At 42.5% G+C, this 21,580-nt stretch overlaps 1 protein-coding gene across 3 annotated transcripts in view; it reads left to right on the forward strand.

Moving 5' to 3' along the window:
* The first annotated feature begins 15,170 nt into the window (after positions 1–15,170).
* The window catches only part of Musk (muscle associated receptor tyrosine kinase), a 94,208-nt gene continuing 87,798 nt past the window's right edge, over positions 15,171–21,580 (forward strand). Inside the window, exon 1 of one of the 3 annotated variants that reach the window (XM_076564268.1) lies at positions 15,171–15,526. In XM_076564268.1, coding sequence (XP_076420383.1) covers positions 15,448–15,526 — 79 coding nt within the window. In that variant the 5' untranslated portion in view covers positions 15,171–15,447. The remainder of the gene's footprint in view (positions 15,527–21,580) is intronic. The other 2 variants (XM_076564270.1, XM_076564269.1) reach the window with 2 other exon arrangements.

The following is a 21,580-nucleotide window of genomic DNA, read 5'->3' on the forward strand; positions in this document are numbered from 1 at the left end:
ACCAAAGGTTTGTCCAATCAGCACATTTTCCTTTATTACCAAACTATATGGAAAGCCAGTCAGTATCAAAAAACAGATGTAGTAAATATAAAGTCAGAAAATGGGGACACAGAGAAATTGATTGTTAATGGCTCAGGGCTAAGATGGAGGTATCCATCTCTATCTGAGAGCTTGTCAAAGGATTAGAAAACACTCTACCATGCTCTTCTCAAAGCCTGGTGCATTCTTCCCCAGTTCTTCACCAACTTTTACTAATCCACCTAATCTTCCCTTAATTATCACTTTCACAGAGAGACCTTTGCTGGTTGTCTTATCTCAGGAAGGGCCTCTTCAGAGCACCCTGTGATTTCTCTTTATAGCGATTATCTCAACTTGTGCTTCCATATTTATTCCTTGCTCTTCCTATTGAACCCTCCAAGAGAGCAGGTGTTGCTTGTTTTGAGCCCCACTGGACTGAGCCTAGCACAATGCCTGGCACATTTGCACACACCCAGCAAACTGAATGCATGGGTAATGGCTGAGAACACAGGTGGTAGGTTGCCTTGCCCAGCCTTAATACATGGAAAGGGCTTAGTCTTACTGCAATTTGATATGCCATGTTTTATTGATATTCTTTGGAGAACTGCCCTTTCCTAAACAGAAAAGGAGGAGTGGATTGGGGGATGAGATAGAGGGGTGGTCGGGGGAGGGGGGAAGAGCTGGGAGGAGAGAAGGGAGGGGAAATGGCAGCTGCAATGTAATATTATATACAAATATATGTGTGCATATATACATACATATACAAATATATGTGCATATATGTATAGTCTTTGTGTAGCCGGAAGTTTTCCTGTGTCCTGCAGCAGCTTGGTCTCAAATAACTACACATATTAATTACAAACTGTTTGGTCTATGACTCAGGCTTATTGCTAGCTAGCTATTACATCTTTTTTTTTTGAACCCTCCCTAGCTATTACATCTTAAATGAACCCATTTCTATTAATCTATGTACTGCCACATGGCTGTGGTGTTACTGGTCTGCTGGCATGTTGTTCCTTGGGTAGTTGGCTAGTGTCTACCCTGACTCTACCTTCCTTCTCCCTGTATCTTTGCTTGGATTTCCCACCTGGCTCTAACCTGTCTTGCCATAGGCCAGAGTAGCTTCTTTATTAACCAATGGTAGCAACACATATTCGCAGCATACAGAAAGGCCATCCTACAGCATCTTTGTCTTAGAGTTTTTATTACTGTGAAGAGACACCATGACCACAGCAACTCTTATAAAGGAAAAACATTTAATTGGGTCTTGCTTATAGTTCAGAGGTTTAGTCCATTATCATGGTGGCAGGCAGGTAGATATGGTGCTGGAGAAGTAGCTGAGAGTCCTACATCTTGCAGGCAACAGGAAATGGTCTGTCTTACTTGGCAATATCTTGAGCATACATGAGACCTCAAAGCCCACCTCCACAGTAACATCCTCCCTCCAACAAGACCACACCTACTCCAACAGGACCACACCTCCTAATAGTGACACTCCCTTTGGGGGCCATTTTCTTTCAAACCACCACAGTCTTAGTCTCTGGTTAACTTATTCAACATGTATTGATGTCAAACACACACCAGGCATCAAGGACATTTCACAAAAGGTTGAGTTTCACATTAAGGACAAAATAGCACAGTTTTTATTTTCACCAATTAATTTATCGTCCATAAAATCATCAATGGTGGTGTGAGAGAATACTGGTGAAAATACTTGAAAGGAAATTTGGACATGTTGACACAGGGTCTTATAAATACAGACTTTGGCTAAGTGATTTAAATTCTGTATTTACCTGCAGGCTTTAATTTAAATTAGAAGATGACTTGAGAAATAATGAATGAGTTACTGAAAGTTTATTTTTCACAGATAAAACAAACAAGTGCATGGATGACATCATATCTGTTTATTAAAATAAAATCTGTAATCACCAATGAGAGTAGAAATGTACATAAGGCCATATGTAGGGTACTCTAAATATTATTGGACATATATTTTCTATGTATCATATGAATGAAAATAAGAAATAAATGTACATACATTGTAATAATATTATTTCCTAAGTATAGTCCCACTGTTAAAAAATGGTTGGTCAAACAAATCATTGTTTTTTTCCTTATTATTTTTAAATCCAAAAAGTATTTTTCAGAAGAAAAATAGGAGAGAATAAAAGTTGACTAAAAGTCACATTAGCTTATTGCAGTTTCCAAGTATTTCTTAATCCAGAGAGATCTAGCCAATCATGATTTCACCTGGCTGATGCCAAAAACAGTTACCTCACTTTTAAACACAGAAATTGTCTTTATGAGTATGTAGTATAATTATACATCGAGTGCCACAGATCACTCAAAATTTCCATGACTTTCTCTGGTCATCAGTTCAATCTGGCCCTTGCCCGGGCTAACCTTATACAACCTCCAGTCTGGCCCTTAGGCCACACATTCAGGCTTTGGACAAAGGCCAGGAGCATGGCTGGTTTGCTGACCCTAATCCGACTGATTACCAGGACATTACAAAAGTAAGTCTTATCTGTGGTTTTATATTTTAATTAAATCTAATCTCCAGAGAGTGTCAGAGTTATGCATAGAACACGTTTATTTATCTTTGCATCAGCTCGAAGAGATTGTTGCAAAAAATAGACTATGAATAATTTGACCATGGCGTGCTGATTCACTCGTGTGGTACAGTTCTTCTGGGACTTTTTGTGCTGTTGAGCTGTGAAGAGACTAAAGCAAAGAATCCTCTTTTCCTGAAATGGTGTAGTGCCCTAGACTAGAAAAGTCCTTTCCAGGTACTCTTGAGGCTGATGCTGCACACTTCTGGGTCATACTGACTCAGTATATTGTCAGTGTATTGCAGTGTTGATGGCTGGTGCTGCAAGATGTGGTAATAGTCATGGAGAGAAGCATTTTGATAATTTGTGTGTGCAAACAAATTGTTGTGTAAGAAAAAAGAAATGGTGTATTTGGTTTTTGATCTTTCATTTAGCTGGCAATGAAGGGGCTGGTACTTTGGGAAAACAATTTGTATAGTTATAATGTTTTATGGCTCCCCTTCCCCTCAAAAATGGATCTTCCACCAGTCAAATGAAATCAAGCTGAACATAACCAATTCAGGGCTCTCTGAAGAGTATAGCTAAAGTTTTCCTGCCTTGCTCACAGTCAGGACAAATCTTTGTCACCCACCAGTCCCACAGCCGCTCAGACCCAACCAAGTAAACACAGAGACTTATATTGCTTACAAACTGTATGGCCGTGGCAGGCTTCCTGCTAACTGTTCTTATATCTTAAATTAACCCATTTCTATAAATCTATACCTCACTACGTGGCTTGTGGCTTACCAGCATCTTCACATGCTGTTTGTCATGGTGGCGGCTGGCAGTGTCTACTTCTGCCTTCCTGTTCTTTCTTTTCTCCTCTCTGTTAGTCCCGCCTATACTTCCTGCCTGGCCACTGGCCAATCAGTGTTTTATTTATTGACCAGTCAGAGCATTTGATATACAGACCATCCCACAGAAGGGCTTGTGGGAAATGTTTCTAGTCCATGCTTTGGTTTCCAGGTGACTCTCAGATCTGGGGTATGAACTAACCTGTCGAGGTTACTAGCTTTACAGACCAGTAACCACTTCCATGTCCTTAGCCGTCATCCTCAAAGCAGAGTTTGCCCCAGCTGGCCTCCTCTTCCCTCTTCAGGGACTTTCTCCTGCTTCTGCCCACAAGAACGAAAGTACCTGGACTTCCTTCAACTTCCCTGGCAACTATTCCTCACTCTTGGCTTTCTCTGCACACATACACACACACACACACACACACACACACACACACACACACACACACACGCACGCGCGCGCGCACGCGCACACACACACACACACACACACACACACACACACACACACACACACACACACGCATGCCCGCACACACAAAATGTGTTGCTGTGGGTACATGTGTGTGCATGTGTATGAGAAGGCCTGAGGTCAACTTCTGATACCATTTCTCGGCAGCCAGCCACCTTGGGCGTTTTGAGACAGGATCTCTCTTTGGCCTGGAATTCACTGATGAGCAAGGCCGCTTGGTCCGTGAACCCCAGATCTGAGCCTGGCTGTTTCCCTGGAGCTGAGATGGCAAGCAGGCACTGGCAGGTCTACCTTCTTTTATGTGGGATCAAACTCAGGACCTTGTATTTGTAAGCCAGCACTTCTCCTGACGATCTCCAGCTCCCTTTTACTCTCTGAGCTTGAGTTCCTCATCACAGCCTCTGAACACAGACCTGGCTGAGGGCCACGCCTCACTTTTGCTCCACCATGGGGACCTCTGCTGCCTGATGGTTTAACCTTAACCTATTGACAATCCCAAATGGAACTCTCCAGCCCATGTTTATCTCTGTGCCCTGACATTTTTACCTCCACCTCCCAGGTGCTAAGATTATGGGCCTGCACCACCACATCTATCCAATAACCTATCCAATAACACCTTCATGAAAGTAGCAATTTTTTATAAGCTAATCTCAGAAATGATATGCCAGGAATGTCTTTGGTATTCTGATTCTTAGAAGAGAGTCCTTATGTCCAGCTTACACTCAAGGAAGGGGGATTGTACTGGGGCCACTTTAGAGGTTACTAACCACATTCTGCTACTTTGAGGGCAGGAGTGCTAAGGAGCGTTCTCATCCTTCTTCAGTGCTCCCTGCCTTGCCAAGAACATCTCTCACAAGGCCACACAGGCTGATGGATGCAGTTGTCCATGTTGCTTTTGGATTCCAGTACTGGCTTACGGCCTAGCTGTGATTTGCTGAACTGAATTGAATTGTACAGCTGTAAGCCACGGTCGGAACATGTAAACAGTGCTGATGGCTGGGAAATAAAGTAAGCTGAGAAATAAAGAGAGGAGAAGTCAAGCTGATTGCTGGGGTGTTCCTTTTGAAGATGATATAGCCCAGGCTTTTATCATTATTTTCCTCAAGGATTTCAAAACATGGCTGTTTTTGTTTTGAGATGAGACCTCACCATACTCATAAGCTGAGAGGATCCTTGTGCTTCATCTTCTGAGTATCTAGGACTACAGTCACTCCTCTCCTGCCCTGATGCCTAATCGCTGAAGGAACGTGCATCTCCAATGTGGAGCACTCCAGCCAAGGAGGAGCAGGAGGAGCAGGAGGAGCAGGAGGAAGGAGAGAATAGGCAGCCATAGGGAGAGCTTTGTTCTTCTGGTAGGGACTCAGATGGAGGTTTCCAGTCTCCCCTCTCTGTCATTCCACAGTGTCTGAGGAATTTCTAGCTACGATCTAGGATTCAGGGAGGTAAAAGAAATGAGGCTGTGTAGATGTAACCCAAAATATTGTACACGCTAATAAACTTATCTGGGGTCAGCGAACAGAACAGCCACTAGATACTTAGGATAGGCAGTGGTAGCACACACCTTTAATCCTAGCATTCCAGAGGCAGAAATCTATTTGTTCAAGGATACAGCCAAGCATGGTGACTCACGCCTTCAATCCCAGAAAGCCAGCCTTTACTCCCAGGCAGTGGTGGTAGAAAGCAGAAAGGTATATAAGGCATGAGGACCAGGAACTAGAAGCATTTGGCTGGTTAAGCATTTGGCTCATTGAGCTTTTAGGTTTTGAGCAGCACAGTTCAGGTGAGAGCCATTGGGATATGAGGACACAGAAGCTTCCAGTCTGAGGAAACAGGATCAGCTGAGAAGTTGGCCAGGTGAGGTTAGCTGTGGCTTGTTCTGTCTCTCTAATCTTCCAGTGCTCACCCCAATACCTGGCTCAGGTTTGATTTTATTAATAAGAACTTTTTTTTTTTTTTAAGAACTTTTAAGTTTCCTGCTACAAGGCTGCAGAATGGAGGCTTATAGGATACTCAGGGACCAGATAGCGGCTGTATTATAAGAAGAGCTCAGAAAGGTCATTGCTTAGTACTGCCCTTCTGACTCCAAATGACAAAGTTAGGGAAAGTCCAAACCATTCTTTTCCTATACATGGGATATGCCCAGAATTCCAGCCTGGTATTTTTTTTCCTTGACAAGCTAGATAAACAACAATCGCCTTGTTTTCTACCAAAAGATTCCAACTATGCAGCACTGATTTCTCAGTCTTCTTTTCTCCCCCGTTGAGAGTCCCTCCAACAATCATGCACCCAAACTGTAAGACACAATTCTGAACCGCTTAATGTAACTGCATCCCTACGTGAACCTTGGCGGGGGAAACTTCATGTTCAAAGCACAACACTGGCATAGAGACATGGTTGGTAGGGAGACCCCTGGGTTGATGCTATGGTGAACAGACAGCAAACTAACGAGGCCTTAAACTGAGGCAGAGAGTGGCAAGGAAGGCATGAATTCATTTGATTTGATTTGAGCTGAAAGCTGTGATGAAGACAGGACCTGTAAGTGATATTTTGTTTTAATGAGTGGGGCAAGAAGGGAAAAATTAAGTTTCCTGCCCCCTCTGATCTCACTGTTAGTTTAGTTTAAAATCTCACAAAGATTAATTTAGGATTGCAAATCAGCAGCTGGCTGGTTTTCACTGGCATGCAGGGAGCCAGATGTGCAAATGCCTTTAAGGACAGAGTCGGAGACACAGGTGTGGGAGTTGTGCAGCTATAGATGTTGTCTACTGCCGAAATGGTTAAAAAGCAAAACACAGTTTTTGAGTGCGTCTCAAGTGGTAAATAGTGCCAAGGAAAAGCAGTGGTTAAATCCTATGTGGGGGAGTTTTATGAGGAAAACAAAGTCAACAAAGTCAATACACACAAGACACACTGAGTATTTAATTAGCTCTGCCAGTCATCTCTCTGTCTGTCTGTCTGTCTGTCTGTCTCTCTCTCTCTCTCTTTTAGTTTTTCGAGACAGGATTTCTCTGTGTAGCTTTGGAGCCTGTCATGGAACTCACTCTATAGACCAGGCTGGCCTCGAACTCACAGAGATCTGCCTGGCTCTGCCTCCCGAGTACTGGGATTAAAGGCATTCGCCACCACTGCCTGACTTAGTTATCTCATTTTTATTTGACTTTGGGAAAACACGTTTTGTTAGACAAGGTATTAAAACTTGATATAGGAGCTGGAGATGCAGTAGAATTGGTAGATTACTTGCTTAGCATGCACAAAGCCCTGGGTTCAATCCTCGGCACCATATAAACCGGGCATGATGGTGGCACCTGCCTGTGATCTCAGCACTCAGGAAGGAGATTCAGTAGGGTCAGCACTTTATAGTCACCTTTGATGACGTAGTGAGTTTGAGGGCAGCCCAGGATGTATGAAATCCTGCCTTAAACAAAAAATTTGTATTGTCAAATATATTCATTCTTATATAACTTTTAAATTTTGTCTCATATAGAAGACTCTCCAAATAAGATCACATTCTCATTTCCATGCCCCCTGTGGTGGTTTGAAAGAAAATGACCTCCAAGGGAGTGGCACTATTAGAAGGTATGGCATTGTTGAAGTAGGCGTGGCCTTGTTGGAGGAAGTGTGTCACTGTGTGGGTGGGCTTTGAGGTCACCTTTGGTCAAATTTCCCTCAGTGTGACACTCACTTCACTTCCTGTTGCCTGCAAGATACAGAACTCTAAACTACCTCTTTAGCACCATGTCTGCCTGCACGCTGCCACACTCCCAGCCACCACAGTCCCGCCATGATGATAATAGACTGAACCTCTGAAACTGTAAGTGAATCACTCCAATTAAATGTTTTCACTTGTAAGAGTTGCTGTGGTCATAGTGTCTCTTTACAGCAATAGAAACCTTAAGTAAGTCACACACATACCCCACCCCTACCCCTCACACATACACAGTCTCCTCTAGTACTTTTGGTCTGGAATTTCACTTTGGTGTAATTAGTAAGCTTCAGATGTATTTTTTCAGGATGGCTAGCCACTTCAAAGAATAGTCTATGGCTTCCCACTAATTCAAAATTCATCTCCTGATTTATTCAGTCCTCTTGTGCTCTTTGCTGATAGTTAGGTACACTTGGCAGAGAAAAGCTATCTCACGGGTCTCTACTTTCTCAAAGTTTTTGAATTAGTATTTCTAGGTGCTATTAATTCTGGTATTTATATTCTTAATTGTCTTTTTCAGTTTTTAAAGTGTGAGTTCTGTGCTTTGTAGAAGAGAATGGAGCATCCTAGCAAGTTTTCAGTTACTGGAAAGGTTCATGGAGAATAGAATGTAACTAGGGCCTTTAAGCACTGAGAGTTTTCCCAATTAAAAACCCACATCAGCACTGAAGACAGCAGGCTAAATAGCTTAAAGGCAGTAATATGTTCCCCCTTCCACTATTCTGTGGGTGGTGACCATACATGATGGACCGATTCATGGAATTTCATGTTTCCTGGGTCCACAGATACAGGTTCTCTGTCATCTCAAGTAGAAGGGAGAGTTTGCTTAGCTATCTTGTGAGAAGTTCCTTATTCCTGTGACATTCAGGAACAGAGCTCTCTCTGCCAAGGAAGCTACTACCCTAGTTCTAGAAGGAGGCCATTAGGACCAGAAGCCTGACTGACCTTATCATTAGCCATGTGTGCACATGGCAATACCATCTACATCTGACTAGAGGGTGCCAAGTTGCTTATGTCTATTTGTAAAGAGGTCTGTAAGTCAGTCACAGATGGCAGGCTTTGTCCAGTGTGATCTGTAGACAATGCTTTCTAGTCTGATTCTCCTTTCAACATCACTAGGTAGCTGCATTTAGTATTTCCAAGATAGTAACAGTACATGATAGTAACTGAGTACAACTGAACATGTTAAAGAAAGTAAAAATGCCTTTGACCAGTTTAATATCTATGCCTGCTTAAGCTAGCAAATGTCAATTAAAACATGAAGTCTCTATGTGCAATACAGATGGAGGGAAAAGATAACTAAAAGTCAAATCTGCATTAGAAATTTGCCTCTAATAGGGAGGATCAGTTTTTTCCTGGGATGAGACCCTGATAGGTTATTCAATCCCAATTCCAAGTGGTCAGCCCTAAACACGTGTACATACAATTAGCACCAAAAGAACTCAGTATGATACATATTTTATACTACTACATTATACTACTGTATTAGCTATATATTATTGATAATATACGGATACATTATTATGTATAATATAGTATATAATGTGTATAACTGAGAATTAAAGAAGAGGTCATGAATGTGAGACACATTGGAGGAGATGTTCGGAGGAGTTGCAGGCAGGGGAAGGAAGGGATAAAAATGATATAAAAATACAGTATCAATGTATGAAATTCTCAAAAAATTAAATTAAAAAATTACCTCCATTGTTTAGTGATTATAAGAATCTTGGCACAATTCATATCTTTAAAGCCTTAACTTTTGTGAATGCAAAATAGACATTGTTGCATGCGTTGTTGCAATGGACAGAGAGTAACTCTGATTAACTTAGGAAAGAAATAACTTATTGAAAGGCTATTAGCTTATGGACTGCTAGGAAACCCAAGAAAGCCCCGCCCCCCCAGGAATGAAGGGCAGCTGGTGTCTAGTACAATGGCCAAGGTCTCCTAAGAGGGATAGCTGGGTCAGGGTGACACAGCTCGGCTGCTGAGCACGGGGCACAGACTCTGCCATCCCTCGACACTGGATACTGCAGAAGGCACTGCCATGACTGTGTACCGCTGTTGGCAGGAATGCCACTGGGTACTTGATATCATTGCCTCTAGAATAAATCCCAACCGTCCCTTCTGACATGATCCAGATTCCAAGTCCCTGGAAGGTGTCTGACCATCTGAGCTCAGGTAACTTATCCATACCCAGCCATCAGGGGTGAGAGGAGCAGGTGGGTGCTTTTCTTGGCATTTGTGGAGAGCAGATAACAGACTTCTAGAACATATGTAAATATAAATAAAGATTCAAGTACAGGATTTCAGAAAGAGCTCACTGTCAAAGACAATGACGTCTATGCAATGATTTGTTTTTCATGGTTACTACCTGGTCATAGAATGGCATCTAGACCTGTCATTATTTTTAATATACTTAAAAAGCTCTTTAGGGTATCAGTGAGCATCTGAACAGCCCTTGACCAGAGATGACATCAAGGGAGATGAAGCCCACAAGAATAAGAAGGACATCACAGCCCTATAGTATTTAGATGATGAAGGCAGCATCCCCAGAGGGCGGAACAGAGGGTTTCTTCTTTCAGTACCATCAAATTGGAAGTGAGAACCTCAGGCTCTTCCAACTCTACTGCCCTTTGGTTTTCAGACTCATGTCTTGAAGACCGACCAAACTAAGCTTGCTAAGCCATTAAAACACCCAGTATAACATGAAATGTATCTATGCAGACTGTTTTGAACCAGGAAGAAGTTCTGGATTCAGGAATGTGACCAATGGTTCTCAGAGAACATTGGGCAAACAGCCTTTCTAACACAATGGTGCTGAAGATGAAGAGGAAAGGGCTGGGGTCACAGGAGCAATGTGGTCAGTCTCTGGGAGCAAGCACTGAGGCTAGTGATTGAACAGTTAAAAGATGTCACAGTGACAACCAATGAGAATTTGAGCCTGTCTGCCTCTCCTACTTCCTATGTCATCCATATGGCAAGGGAGGCTAAAGCTTCCTGAGGAGTCCTACTGGAGGAACCAACTGCCGCTTGCCTTCCGGAGCTGTCCATTCTTCAGCCAGAGTCACTTGCTCTGTGACCAAAGAAACTGACTTCCATGAACCCTACCATTGGGTTTTCTTGGCCTCTGGCTTCCCACTGGGTTTAGAAATTTCTAGAAATCAGAGCCATCCCTGGAACTGCATCTCTCAACCAAAGGTCATACCTCTTATTGGGAAACAGTGTGTGTAGGTTGTGCTGTTTTTTTTTTTTTTTTTTTTTTTTTTTTTCTAGAGTTGGTTAATAGCAACTATTAGTGGCTTCCTGGTTCTCCACGAGGTTTCTTTATAATTTTGTACCTCTGTGTATAGCCCTGTGTTCTACTTGAGTGGGCCATTTCTTTTCTTCCAGAACTCTCTATTAGTTACTTTTCTGTTGCTGTGATGAAATGCCATGACCAAAAGCACCTTAGAGAAGAAAAGGGGTCATTTTGGCTCATGAATCAGAAGGAGAAACTCCACAACAGTAGGGAAGGCTTGGTGGCAGGCAGGAATGGCCACAGGGGCAGAAAGCTGGCTGGCTACATTTCCACTCAAACACTGGAAGCAGAGGGGTGGGGGAGAGTAGAAAGGAGGTGAAGAGAGAGAAGGAGGGAGAAGGAGAGAGAATGGGAGGGAGGGAAAGAGAGGAAGAGGAAGAGAGGGAGAAAGGGAGAAGGAGAGAACACAGGAAGTGGGGTGAGATCATCAATACTCAAAGGCAGCCCCCAGTGATGTGCTTCCTCCTGCATGGCTCCTCCTCTTGAAGGTTCCATTACCTCCCAAGTAGTTCTACTGCCTCTCACAACTGGAGAGCGAGTGTTCAAATACATAGGTCTATAGCAGGCATTTCTCAGTCAAACCACAACAGATCCTGATAGCTACTCATGGATATAGGGTATAAATAAATGCATTTCAGTGGCTGCTTTTCCTCTTGGAGATTCTGCCTGACATAGTTAAATATTCTATGTTTTCCTTTAATTCGGAAATCTGACATTCACCTTGGCTTAGTGTTAACCAAACCTGCCTTCTTCTTCTCTCCCCATTTGTCTCAAATCCATTCTATGCACACTGCTGCAACCTCATGGTCTCTCCTAAATGCCAATGGCTTCAGAGCTGGTCTCTAGTCTGAGAAGCGAGTTTACCTCCATTTAAATACAATATCCCCAGTCCCTGGGCTCCATTCCCCAGGGTAGCACCTAAACCGCTAACTTCACCCCTGTCTCAGGGCCACGCCCTTTGTCCTTGACCCCACTCTCCGGTGTCTTACAGCGTTCAGCGATCTTAAGATGAGGACAAGTATTGGTCACTGTCCATTTTCTGCCTGTGTCGTCGTCACCTACTAAGTGACTGTCCTGAATCCATCGCTCTGCTCCCTAGCATCTATCACTTTCCATTCTCTTTTCCAGAACGCTGCTTCCTTGGACTAATGTAGCGCCAGTGAGTACCTTTTCCTCCCTCAATTCCCCAAATAAATCTGCCCAACCATTCAACGTGTGTCATTTAGGAAGATGACAAGCACTGGTGATAAAACAAATGTATCATGCCAGAGTAAATGAGCATCAGTCTAAATTTAAAGCCAACGACCTCAGCTGTGGGCCTCACTAATCTGGGAGGCAAAAGCTTTAAACCCTCTCATTCCGTGCGGTCCTAATTTATAGAGGCAGCAGCAGCAGCTATCAGATGGGGACTCTGTAAGCTCCTTGCACCCTTGCCTATGCATTTTCCTATTCATCTCCTCCTCAGCACTTTTAAGACTATTTGTTTATTTTGCACGTATGCGTGCATGCCTGGGCGTGTGTATGTACGGCACATATGTGCAGCTGTCAGATTCCCTGGAACTTGAGTTATGTGCAGTTGTGAGTTGCCTGATGTGAGTGCTGGGAACTGGGCCTAGGTCCTCTGCAAAACTGCTCAGCCATCTCTCCAGTCTGCTTCTTTGGCAATTTTTTGTGACAAGATGTTGTGTTCAAAGGCCCAGCTCCTCCTGCCTTCTCTGAGACATGGGACATCCTGTCTTCTCTCTCCTGTGCCTTTGACTTCTTCATATTTACAGGATCCTTCATAATATATTCCTACAACAAATGTCTGAATATTTATGTTTTCAACCAGCTTCTTCTTCCAGTACTGCTAACATCTTCCATCCCTTCATACTCTTCTGGAGGTGCTTAGATTCATGCACTAGGTCATTTTTCAACTCCTTCCTCCTCTACTTATTTGTTCAATTGACAATATGTTTCATGTATGTGTGTGGGGAACAGTTTTAACTTATGGACACATTGCAGAATGTGTCCAAACAAGCTAATCAACACATGAAACACTTCACCAACACCCCAGTTTTGAGGCACCAAGCACATTAAAGATACACTGGCAATTTCAAAACCATGCAGTACATTAAGCATGGTTACCATGCAGAGTAATAGATCACAAAAACTCACCCTTCTAGACCAACAGAAAATGTGTACCTTTTTAAAAATCAGTCTTGTCTCTCCCCATCTCTCCTCTTGTCTCTGATAAACCTTCTACTCTGTTTCTACAAGATTGACTTTTTACATTCCACATATACGGGAGGACACAGTATTTATCTGGTTGTGCCAGGCTTATGTCCCTTATCCCCATTTACCCATATTGTGACTGGCAGAAATTTCCTTCTTTGGGGCCTGTGTAGCATTACCTGATGTGTATATACAACATTTTCTTTCTCTATTCACACACTGATGGACACTTATCCTCAGGTCTGCTGGTGATGTCTTTTGTATGCTGTGAATATGTTGCTCTGATTGATGGATAAATAAAATGCTGATTGGCCAGTAGCCAGGCAGGAAGTATAGTATAGGTGGGATAAGGAAAGAGGAGAATTGGGAAGTGGAAGGCTGACTCAGGAGATGCTGCCAGCTGCTGCCATGAGAAGTAAGATATAAAGATACCGGTAAGCCACAAGCCATGTGGCAAGGTATAGATTTATAGAAATGGCTTAATTTAAGATATAAGAACTAGATAGCAAGAAGCCTGCCATGGCCATACAATTTATAAGTAATGTAAGTCTCTGTGTGTTTACATAGGTCTGAGGGGCTGCAGCAGCCTGGTGGACACAGGAAAACTCCAGCTACACAGGTCACTTATTATTTTGACTATTGTGAATAATTCTGTAATGGACATAGGCAAATATCTCTTGGACATTTTCTTTGTTTATATCTGAGAAGGCAGGTTGCTTGATCATATGCTAATTCTACTTTCAGGTTGTCAGGTAATTCCCATTGTATTTCCCAGTATGGCTCTGGTTTCCATTCCTACCAACAAGGTGTATGGGTTCTTCATTCTCCATATCCTTGCCAACACTCACTATAAGTATTTGCTATCATTTGGGATGGGAACAGAATGGATAGGGCAAGTGGACAGAGCAAATGTGAGGTTAATTTTTCACTGTGTGTCTATATCATTTACTATGTTTTTCTTCACATAGGATATGTATAAAACACACTTTAGATTGTTTTACAAAGGAGGAATCAGAGAATTGGAGCTTTGCCCTTGTTATCATGGTTTTGCAGATGTGACAGTTCATTTTCTTTGTCATCTGGACCTGACTTGTAGTCATGTAAGAGACACACCTCTGGGCATGTCTGCAAAGGGGTGTCCAGAAAGGGTAAGCAAGGAGGAAGAGCCACCCTCAATGTGGGTGATGTCATTCCATGGGCTGTGGCCCTGGACTAAATTCAAAGGGAGAAAGAAGGAAGCAAGTTGAAGGGCAGCCTGAGAATGGGTGCCATGTGACCAGGTGCCTCAAGCTTGGGTGGGGTGGATCAGAATTCATCCTCCTGCAGAAAAGGCGGAAGCCCAGAGAAGCCTTTTCTCCCTCAGGTTTCTGTTGTTATCGTCAGCTCTTTGGTCATGACAATGAGGAAAGTCACGAACACAGCCTGCTTTCATGAAGTGTGTACCTCAGGACCATCTTAAGGTTTTGTCTTACTGGAAGAACATCTAGCCTTCGTGCTTTTGGGGTAGGTGGTAGGCGTTCTTTCATGCGGTCTCCCACAGGTTTCAGAAGATGTCTGCCTTCTAGTCAGTTAGGGCTGCTTGGGAACAGGGCAATATTAGCAGATCTTCAAATAGGATACAGAATAATAAGAAACATGGATCATAAAAGATGAGAGTTCAGAGACAACCAGATGCCAACAAGTCCTCCTTCTTCATCATAGCGGGAAGACTTGCAGGCCTTTTGATGTGAAGAAATCACTGCAGGCTTGGGTCAGGAGGGGCTATCTCCTGATAAGATATCCAAGGGAGAAGGTACAAGACTCTAAGGACTGTAAGAAACAGGTTAGGGTCCCATCCTGCTCCTACAAGGGACAAGAGGGCAAGAATTCAAGGAGTGTGGAGCGGGTGAAACCTGGAGCAGCTGGGCTGGGTTGGCTGTGGGCTGTGGGTCGGGCGAGAGATGGAGAGGAGTCAAAATTAGTTTGATCCGGATTCCTCATTTGAGTGCAGCAGAGGTGGTGGACCAAAATCACACTAGGAACGCTATAGCTCAGGGAAAACTGTAGTGGCCGCCAATGGCATCTGGTATTGTCCTTCTGCCACTGTCTTAAAAGGGATTCTGAAGGGATTTTCTTTCCCTTGTTCCTCCAGCCCTCCACTTGCGTTACCAGCCTAAGTGGATACTCCCCAGCTGGCCATGTCCATCATCACAGTCAGGTCTGAGGATTCCTGATTATACTCAGAGCCTGTGGCGCTGCAGACACAAACAGTCGGTAACAGACAACCCTGTTGTAACAAACCATGCTTTAAAATGTAAACCACGGTGAATTTTCCTCAATTGTCCAGAAGCAACCTTCGCTCTGAGCCTGGATTAACCATGAGAGAGCTCATCAACATTCCACTGTTACAGATTCTCACCCTGGTTGCCTTCAGTGGGACTGAGAAACTTCCAAAAGGTTGGTCTGCACTATCTTGCCTTAAAATGTGTGTGAGCTTCTTGGCGGCTGATCATACTACGATGTGTTTGGGTGAGGCAGGGGCGGAATGTATGGAGGAAGAGACGCGTTCTCCGATGATGGTTGTCTTCTAAGCTCTGTGATTAAAAACATGATGCGTGCGGAGCCCTCTCGTTTAGGGAGATGTTGCTGGGTAGACTGTGAGTTATGGAGGTCTGTTCTGTTTCTTTCTGTGCGTGTCAAATGTTGGGGTGGTCTACAGGGGTGACAGAAACCATTGCATGCTGGTTTGCCAAGAGCATAATCCACCCCACTTCCAGATAGCCAGAGTGTTTTGCTCCGAAGTAAAAGCCATTTTTATTTTCAAGTTTAGCTTTTTACCAAACTCTTAATGAACATTTTAGTAGCTAGAAATCAGACCCAGAGAAAGATGCACAGAAGGTCCCTGTAGAATAACAGCCTGGACACATCTCCGTAATTTTGTTACTGGTGTTGTGATTTGGGCCTGACGAGAGAGTGCACTGGTTTTTTTTTTTTCTTTTTTTTTTTTTTCAGTGCTTTGGAATGTACCGGAAATAACACCACCTAAGGGGGAAAGCAACTTAAGAAAGTGACAAACACCTGTCACAGCAGCAGGAACATCCACAGTGCTGTGGTTTCTGGCCAGAGTATTATGACAGTTAGAATCAGGAAGAGTGGAAAATACGTGATTCGCAAAGCTACTGGGTCTTTGCTGAAATCTTTTCAAAGCAAGACACGAAGAGGCAGACTGAATGTTATTAATAGTGCTGTTAAGTGAAGAGGGCTGGGTTTTAGTCGGATGAATTATTTCCTGTTTCAAAAGAGGTGCCAAAGCACTGATGAAGTTTACCTTGAAGAATCAGTGAAGGTGGTGTCTGTGGGTGCGTGGGAAACACAGCTTTAGGTTCTGTAGTTCCTACAGTTTGGGAGGCAAAAGGTCAAGGATCCCATGTAAGTAACAGACAGTGTTCTTTCCAAACAATCTGATTGCATGAATTTATTTATTTATTTACTTCTTGCTTCTCTTTTTCCATTTTACTCGGACAAAGTAGTTGGTTTCTTCTACTGTACTAAATCATTTACATCACAATGCTACTTTAAGGCATCTTTAGATAAAAAAAGAATCTGGACCTTTAAAAATAGCTAATAATAGCCAGAATGACTTACCATTGGCTTCGGGTCATTCTAATACTTCCTGATCAGATGTCCGGAAGAGCAACACCTGGCTGTTTGGACCCGTGGCTCCCAATAGGTCTTATTCATTTTAATCTGTACCAAGCAGTTACCCACAAGCGAGGAGGATGTGAAGAGGGCAGCTCTTTTGAAGTTCTGATCAAACCTGGTTGCACAAAAAAATAACAACAAACCCTCACCAAACACCTCTCTATGTGTATGCTAACTTAGAATCTGGAGAGAACTGACTTCTTTTTAGTCCCTCGCCATCCTAAGCCTTTACTCAAATGCATATTATCATCTCTGTTTTGTTAACTTCAGAATCATGGCACAGGGTAGCAATACCAACTATTCTAGCTTTTAAAGAAAACCACCAGGATATCGATCCAATTTGACTTTTTTACAATGTGTTGGCTGCAAATTTTAAAGTCAAAACAATAGTTTTCCTAGCCTACTCTGTTTATTGTAAAAGTTGAAATTAATATTGGCTTCATTCATGTTGGCCTTGTCCCCAAACACCACTTCTAGGTGATTAGACATCTGCTCAATGTACAAGATGACTTCTGAAAGCAAATAACAGGAAACATGAAGTCTTTAAGATTTTAATGTTGTAATATGTGACATATTTTGTTAGAAAAGAGCCATTTGAATGTATTGTTTTCTTCATTATCAGTGAAGATGATGAAGATGTCCTGGCTGAACTAGCTCACGGCAGTTCTCAGTAGCTGGCAGAGGATAGCAGGGCAGAGTCTGGTAGAGGGTGTACTTGTTTAGACTGAAATCAAGGGACCTGCGCAGTGATGTGTCACTGAATACAGTCCTGTTTGGTGGAGAGGGCAGGTCCAGAACAGATGTACTTAAAACAGGGCTGTTTAAGGCTAGGGAGAATGTTCAGAGGAATCGTGTCTCCCTCCATACACTGTTTTTATCATAAGATTATCCGGCTTTGTAGATTAATGGTTTATTATTTTAGCTTTCAATTATTTGAAACGCCTAGCATTCTAACACCAAAAGAAGAACATCTTCGTCTTTCTAGATCACCTTAACTAGTGAGATTTTTTTTAACCTCTCAGCCATCTCTCCAGGCCCTGAGATTTTTTTTTTAATGAGTTTAATTTCCTCACCTCAAGCAGGAGACTTTTAGAAATCATCATGTGTGAAAGTGGCCAACGTTTAGTTGAATTTCCTCAGCCATAAATTTTAAAAGCACTTGCTGATTTATCAGGGTGTATTAAGCATATGGTGTGGTGTAAAAAATAAGAGCAGAAGATTCACATTAGCAGAATTGGAGTTATTTAATATGCACAAGGATTTCCTCACAAAATCTCACTTTCAAAACGACCCATTTACTATCAAACCTATGGTGTTTAATGTCTAATTTCTCTTTAGATAAAGTGAAGAAGCCCTGTCTTTTAAATCACATGTATGCAGGGACAGGATTCACAGATTCCACTTATGACTCAGTCAGAGCTAACACAGCTGTTGTGAACCCCATCCAGGACAGCAAGTCCTGGGTCAGTGTTTCATACTGACACTCATTGTATGTGTAGGAAAAACAGCTGCTTTACGTCATTTCTCATGGAGGGGGGGGAAAGAGTGGGAATTTCATAATGTCTCTGAAGGTGAAGTAGGACTCGAGGCCAATGAGGAGGAGTGAAGGGGACATCCTCGGACTGGTCCATTCAAGAAGATGACAGAAGTACACAGGCCCAGTAGAGCATCAAGGAAGGGCTGCAGATGGCAGTTTAAGAGTGATTCCAACCTGGGAATTTGTTTCCCTGTGTCCAGCAAGCACTACATGAACACAGGAGTAGTGAGGGCAGGTGTTCAGATGAATTCAGGATCGGTGTTTTCAGAGGCCATGAAGCAGAAGAACTTGAGGGTGCAGAATCTGGGGTTATGCGAAAAATACCAGATGCTAGAGTTCAGACAACCAAGAATGGGAAGCAGGTATTACAATCAATTTCCCCTTTCCTGTCCCCACCATCTTTAAGGAAAGCATGTAGTCTCTGTCTCGGTTTCCTTGTGGATGAAACAATGCCATTATCCACTGTCACAGTAAGGCTTCCCCGTGGTTGCTGTGAGGTAACAGGTAGCATGCTTTACTTGTGTCCTTACAGGATGGTGGCTAAACCCAAAGGAACACCTCCGAGGGATGCAAACTGTGCCATTCTCGAAGGCTACACAGAACTCCCGTGAAAGTCCATCCTAATGGGATAATCAAGAAGGCATTCAGTTTTGAGGAATTAATGACCCAGCTTTGAAAATGGCTGAGTGTCATTCTAGGTTAATCATACAAGTTACAAAGACATTGTAACAAAAAATTTCATTTCACTGCAATTAAATGAGCCAGCTATTAGAACACATCAGATAACAATCAATACCTATTATTCTCTCTGAGGGATCTGAAAAATTTCCAATACCAAAGTGTTTACTTAGACTGAAAAAATAAAGAAACAATGTTATATTGATAATAATTAGAAAAACATGAATTTTTTTAAGGTCTCAGCACCAAGTTTTTTCTTTTCTTTTTTTTTCTTTCTTTTGTTTTGTTGAGTCAGGGTTTCTCTGTGTAGCCCTGGCTGTACAGGAACTCACTTTGTAGACCAGACTGGTACAGAGATCCGCCTGTCTCTGCCTCCTGAGTGCTGGGATTAAAGGTCTGACCTCTCAGCTACCAATTTTCTTAAAAAGAAAAAAAAATGCACCTGGCTTCTTTGCATTTGGGCACGTTCATTAGTCATGGTTCAGCCAGAAGTCGGTGTGTCAGCGCCATGTTCTAAGCCCACAAAAGACAAAGGAAGGTAGTATCATGACCTCCTCATCAACACCTAGAATTCAAGTTAAGTTTTCTGTGGGTCCTGAAAGGGTTGCATTCATCCTCATGTGTTTGTTGTTCATGTGGTTCTTGGATCAGGAGAAAAGACAGAGGTTTGGTTTACACAGGCTCTGGCTGGGATGAAAGCTGGGTGAGGGGGAGAGCAAACAGGAAGAGACCTGCTGAGCCGATCACACCCTTCAGTACAGCTACATGGTGGTGTGAGCGACACTTCAAAGGGAATTCAAGGGGAATTTGGATAGCTTTGGAAGATGGGCAAAATGGATCTGGAAAACTTATGTTCTGCTTCTAGAAATTAATACTGATTTAAACCTCCCATTTTCTGTGCATAACTGTGACTATAACATACATCCATTCTAGAATTCAGAGATAGGCTCTCTCTCTCTCTCTCTCTCTCTCTCTCTCTCTCTCTCTCTCTCTCTCTCTCTCTCTGTGTGTATGCATACACACACACACACACACACACACACATACATTTTCATGTGTAAGTGCAGATATGTGCAAACTGAGGCATGTATGTGGAGATCTCTTGTTTGCCACTCTGTAAGGCAGGTTAGCTGGCCAGCCAGCTTCCAAGGATTCCAGTCTCCATCTCCCACCCTCCCCCATAAGAGCTCTGGGATTACAGACACGCCTGCTACAATCTCAGCTGTATGTTTACTTTGGGGATCTGAACTCGGGTCCTCATGGTTTCACATCAAGGACTTTCCCACTGAGTCTTCTCTCCAGCTCAGACACAGGGCCTTTAAGCCACCCTTAACCCTGAAATTCATCTTTACCATTTCCTACTTTGGGAATGGTTACAAAAAAATGATTTAACTATCCTTAGTCCTTGTCTAGTTTACAAATGCTTAATTGTACTTAACTCTTATTTTATTTATTTATAAATAAGATAGTAAAGATGACATGTGAGATGGAGCACATAGAAGGTTCTTGAATAATTTTAGGTATTGATATTATTGAAACCAGAGTCAGACCAAGACTGTCACATCACTGAATGCGGGAAGATGTTAACATGATACTGCTCTAAGTGACACCTCATGTGTTTCTCTGTGTCTAAGATTTTCAAGATTTTGCTGATTGTATCTTGGTTCTTCAATCTTAACTGTTTTTAGCAGAGTGTGTATCACCACCACCTCCACATTTCAGCGTCTGTGCACAGTGAAAGAAACTGATGGATCGAGTTTATTTTTAAAATAAAAAATAACACATGGTTGTTAAGATTTATTTTGAAAAGACGAAGTAGACAAACAAAACAGAAAAGGCTACTTCTGCTTCCAAGACAGTTGACACGCCATGTTTTTTTTTTCTGTTTTTCTCCTCTGCCTGACATGTTTACCTTTCACAAAAGCCTGAGCATTTTTTATTATTGCTACCCTTCAAAGCACTATTTTGCAATGATCTCACCCTGTCTTGTTTATCAGACAGTGTTCTGAAATATATTTAAGGTCCAATTTTCTGAGAAAAAAACAATTCTACTGATTTGTCCTGCTTCAGTAAAAAGATTCTAAACCACATCCAGTTTCAAACAACCAACAAATCCTGGAGATAGTCAAGAATCAGCAGGCACAGTATTGTTGTAGGCCATTTTCACCATCAAAGTAGTCCCAGAGCATGGAGATACTGTAGTTCAAAAGCAACTGATGGATGTGTGTGAAGGGGGTTGTCCAGGTGTCTTTTTCGGCTGCTCTTTACCTTATTTTTGAGACATGTTAAATCTTCAGCTCACTTCAGGCTACTTCAGCTGGACTGGCTGGCCAGTAAGCCTCCTGTCTCTGCCTCTCTAAGGCTGGGATTACAGACATGTGCTCCTGTACCCAGCTGTTTCACGTAGATCCTAGGGGACTAAACTCAAGCCATCTCTGCAGCTTAGATGTGATTGATTTTTAAGCATTATTTGTATTAAGCATTAATATAACTTAACTATAAATGTATGCACTTTAGTTTATCAATAATAGCTATTTAATAGTTACTAGCAAAATTCCAGGAAAAAATAAAAAAGAGCAATTCACATTCTTGCC

The sequence above is a fragment of the Peromyscus maniculatus genome, chromosome 2, assembly GCF_049852395.1.
Source record: "Peromyscus maniculatus bairdii isolate BWxNUB_F1_BW_parent chromosome 2, HU_Pman_BW_mat_3.1, whole genome shotgun sequence".
NCBI classification, from domain to species: Eukaryota; Metazoa; Chordata; class Mammalia; order Rodentia; family Cricetidae; genus Peromyscus; species Peromyscus maniculatus.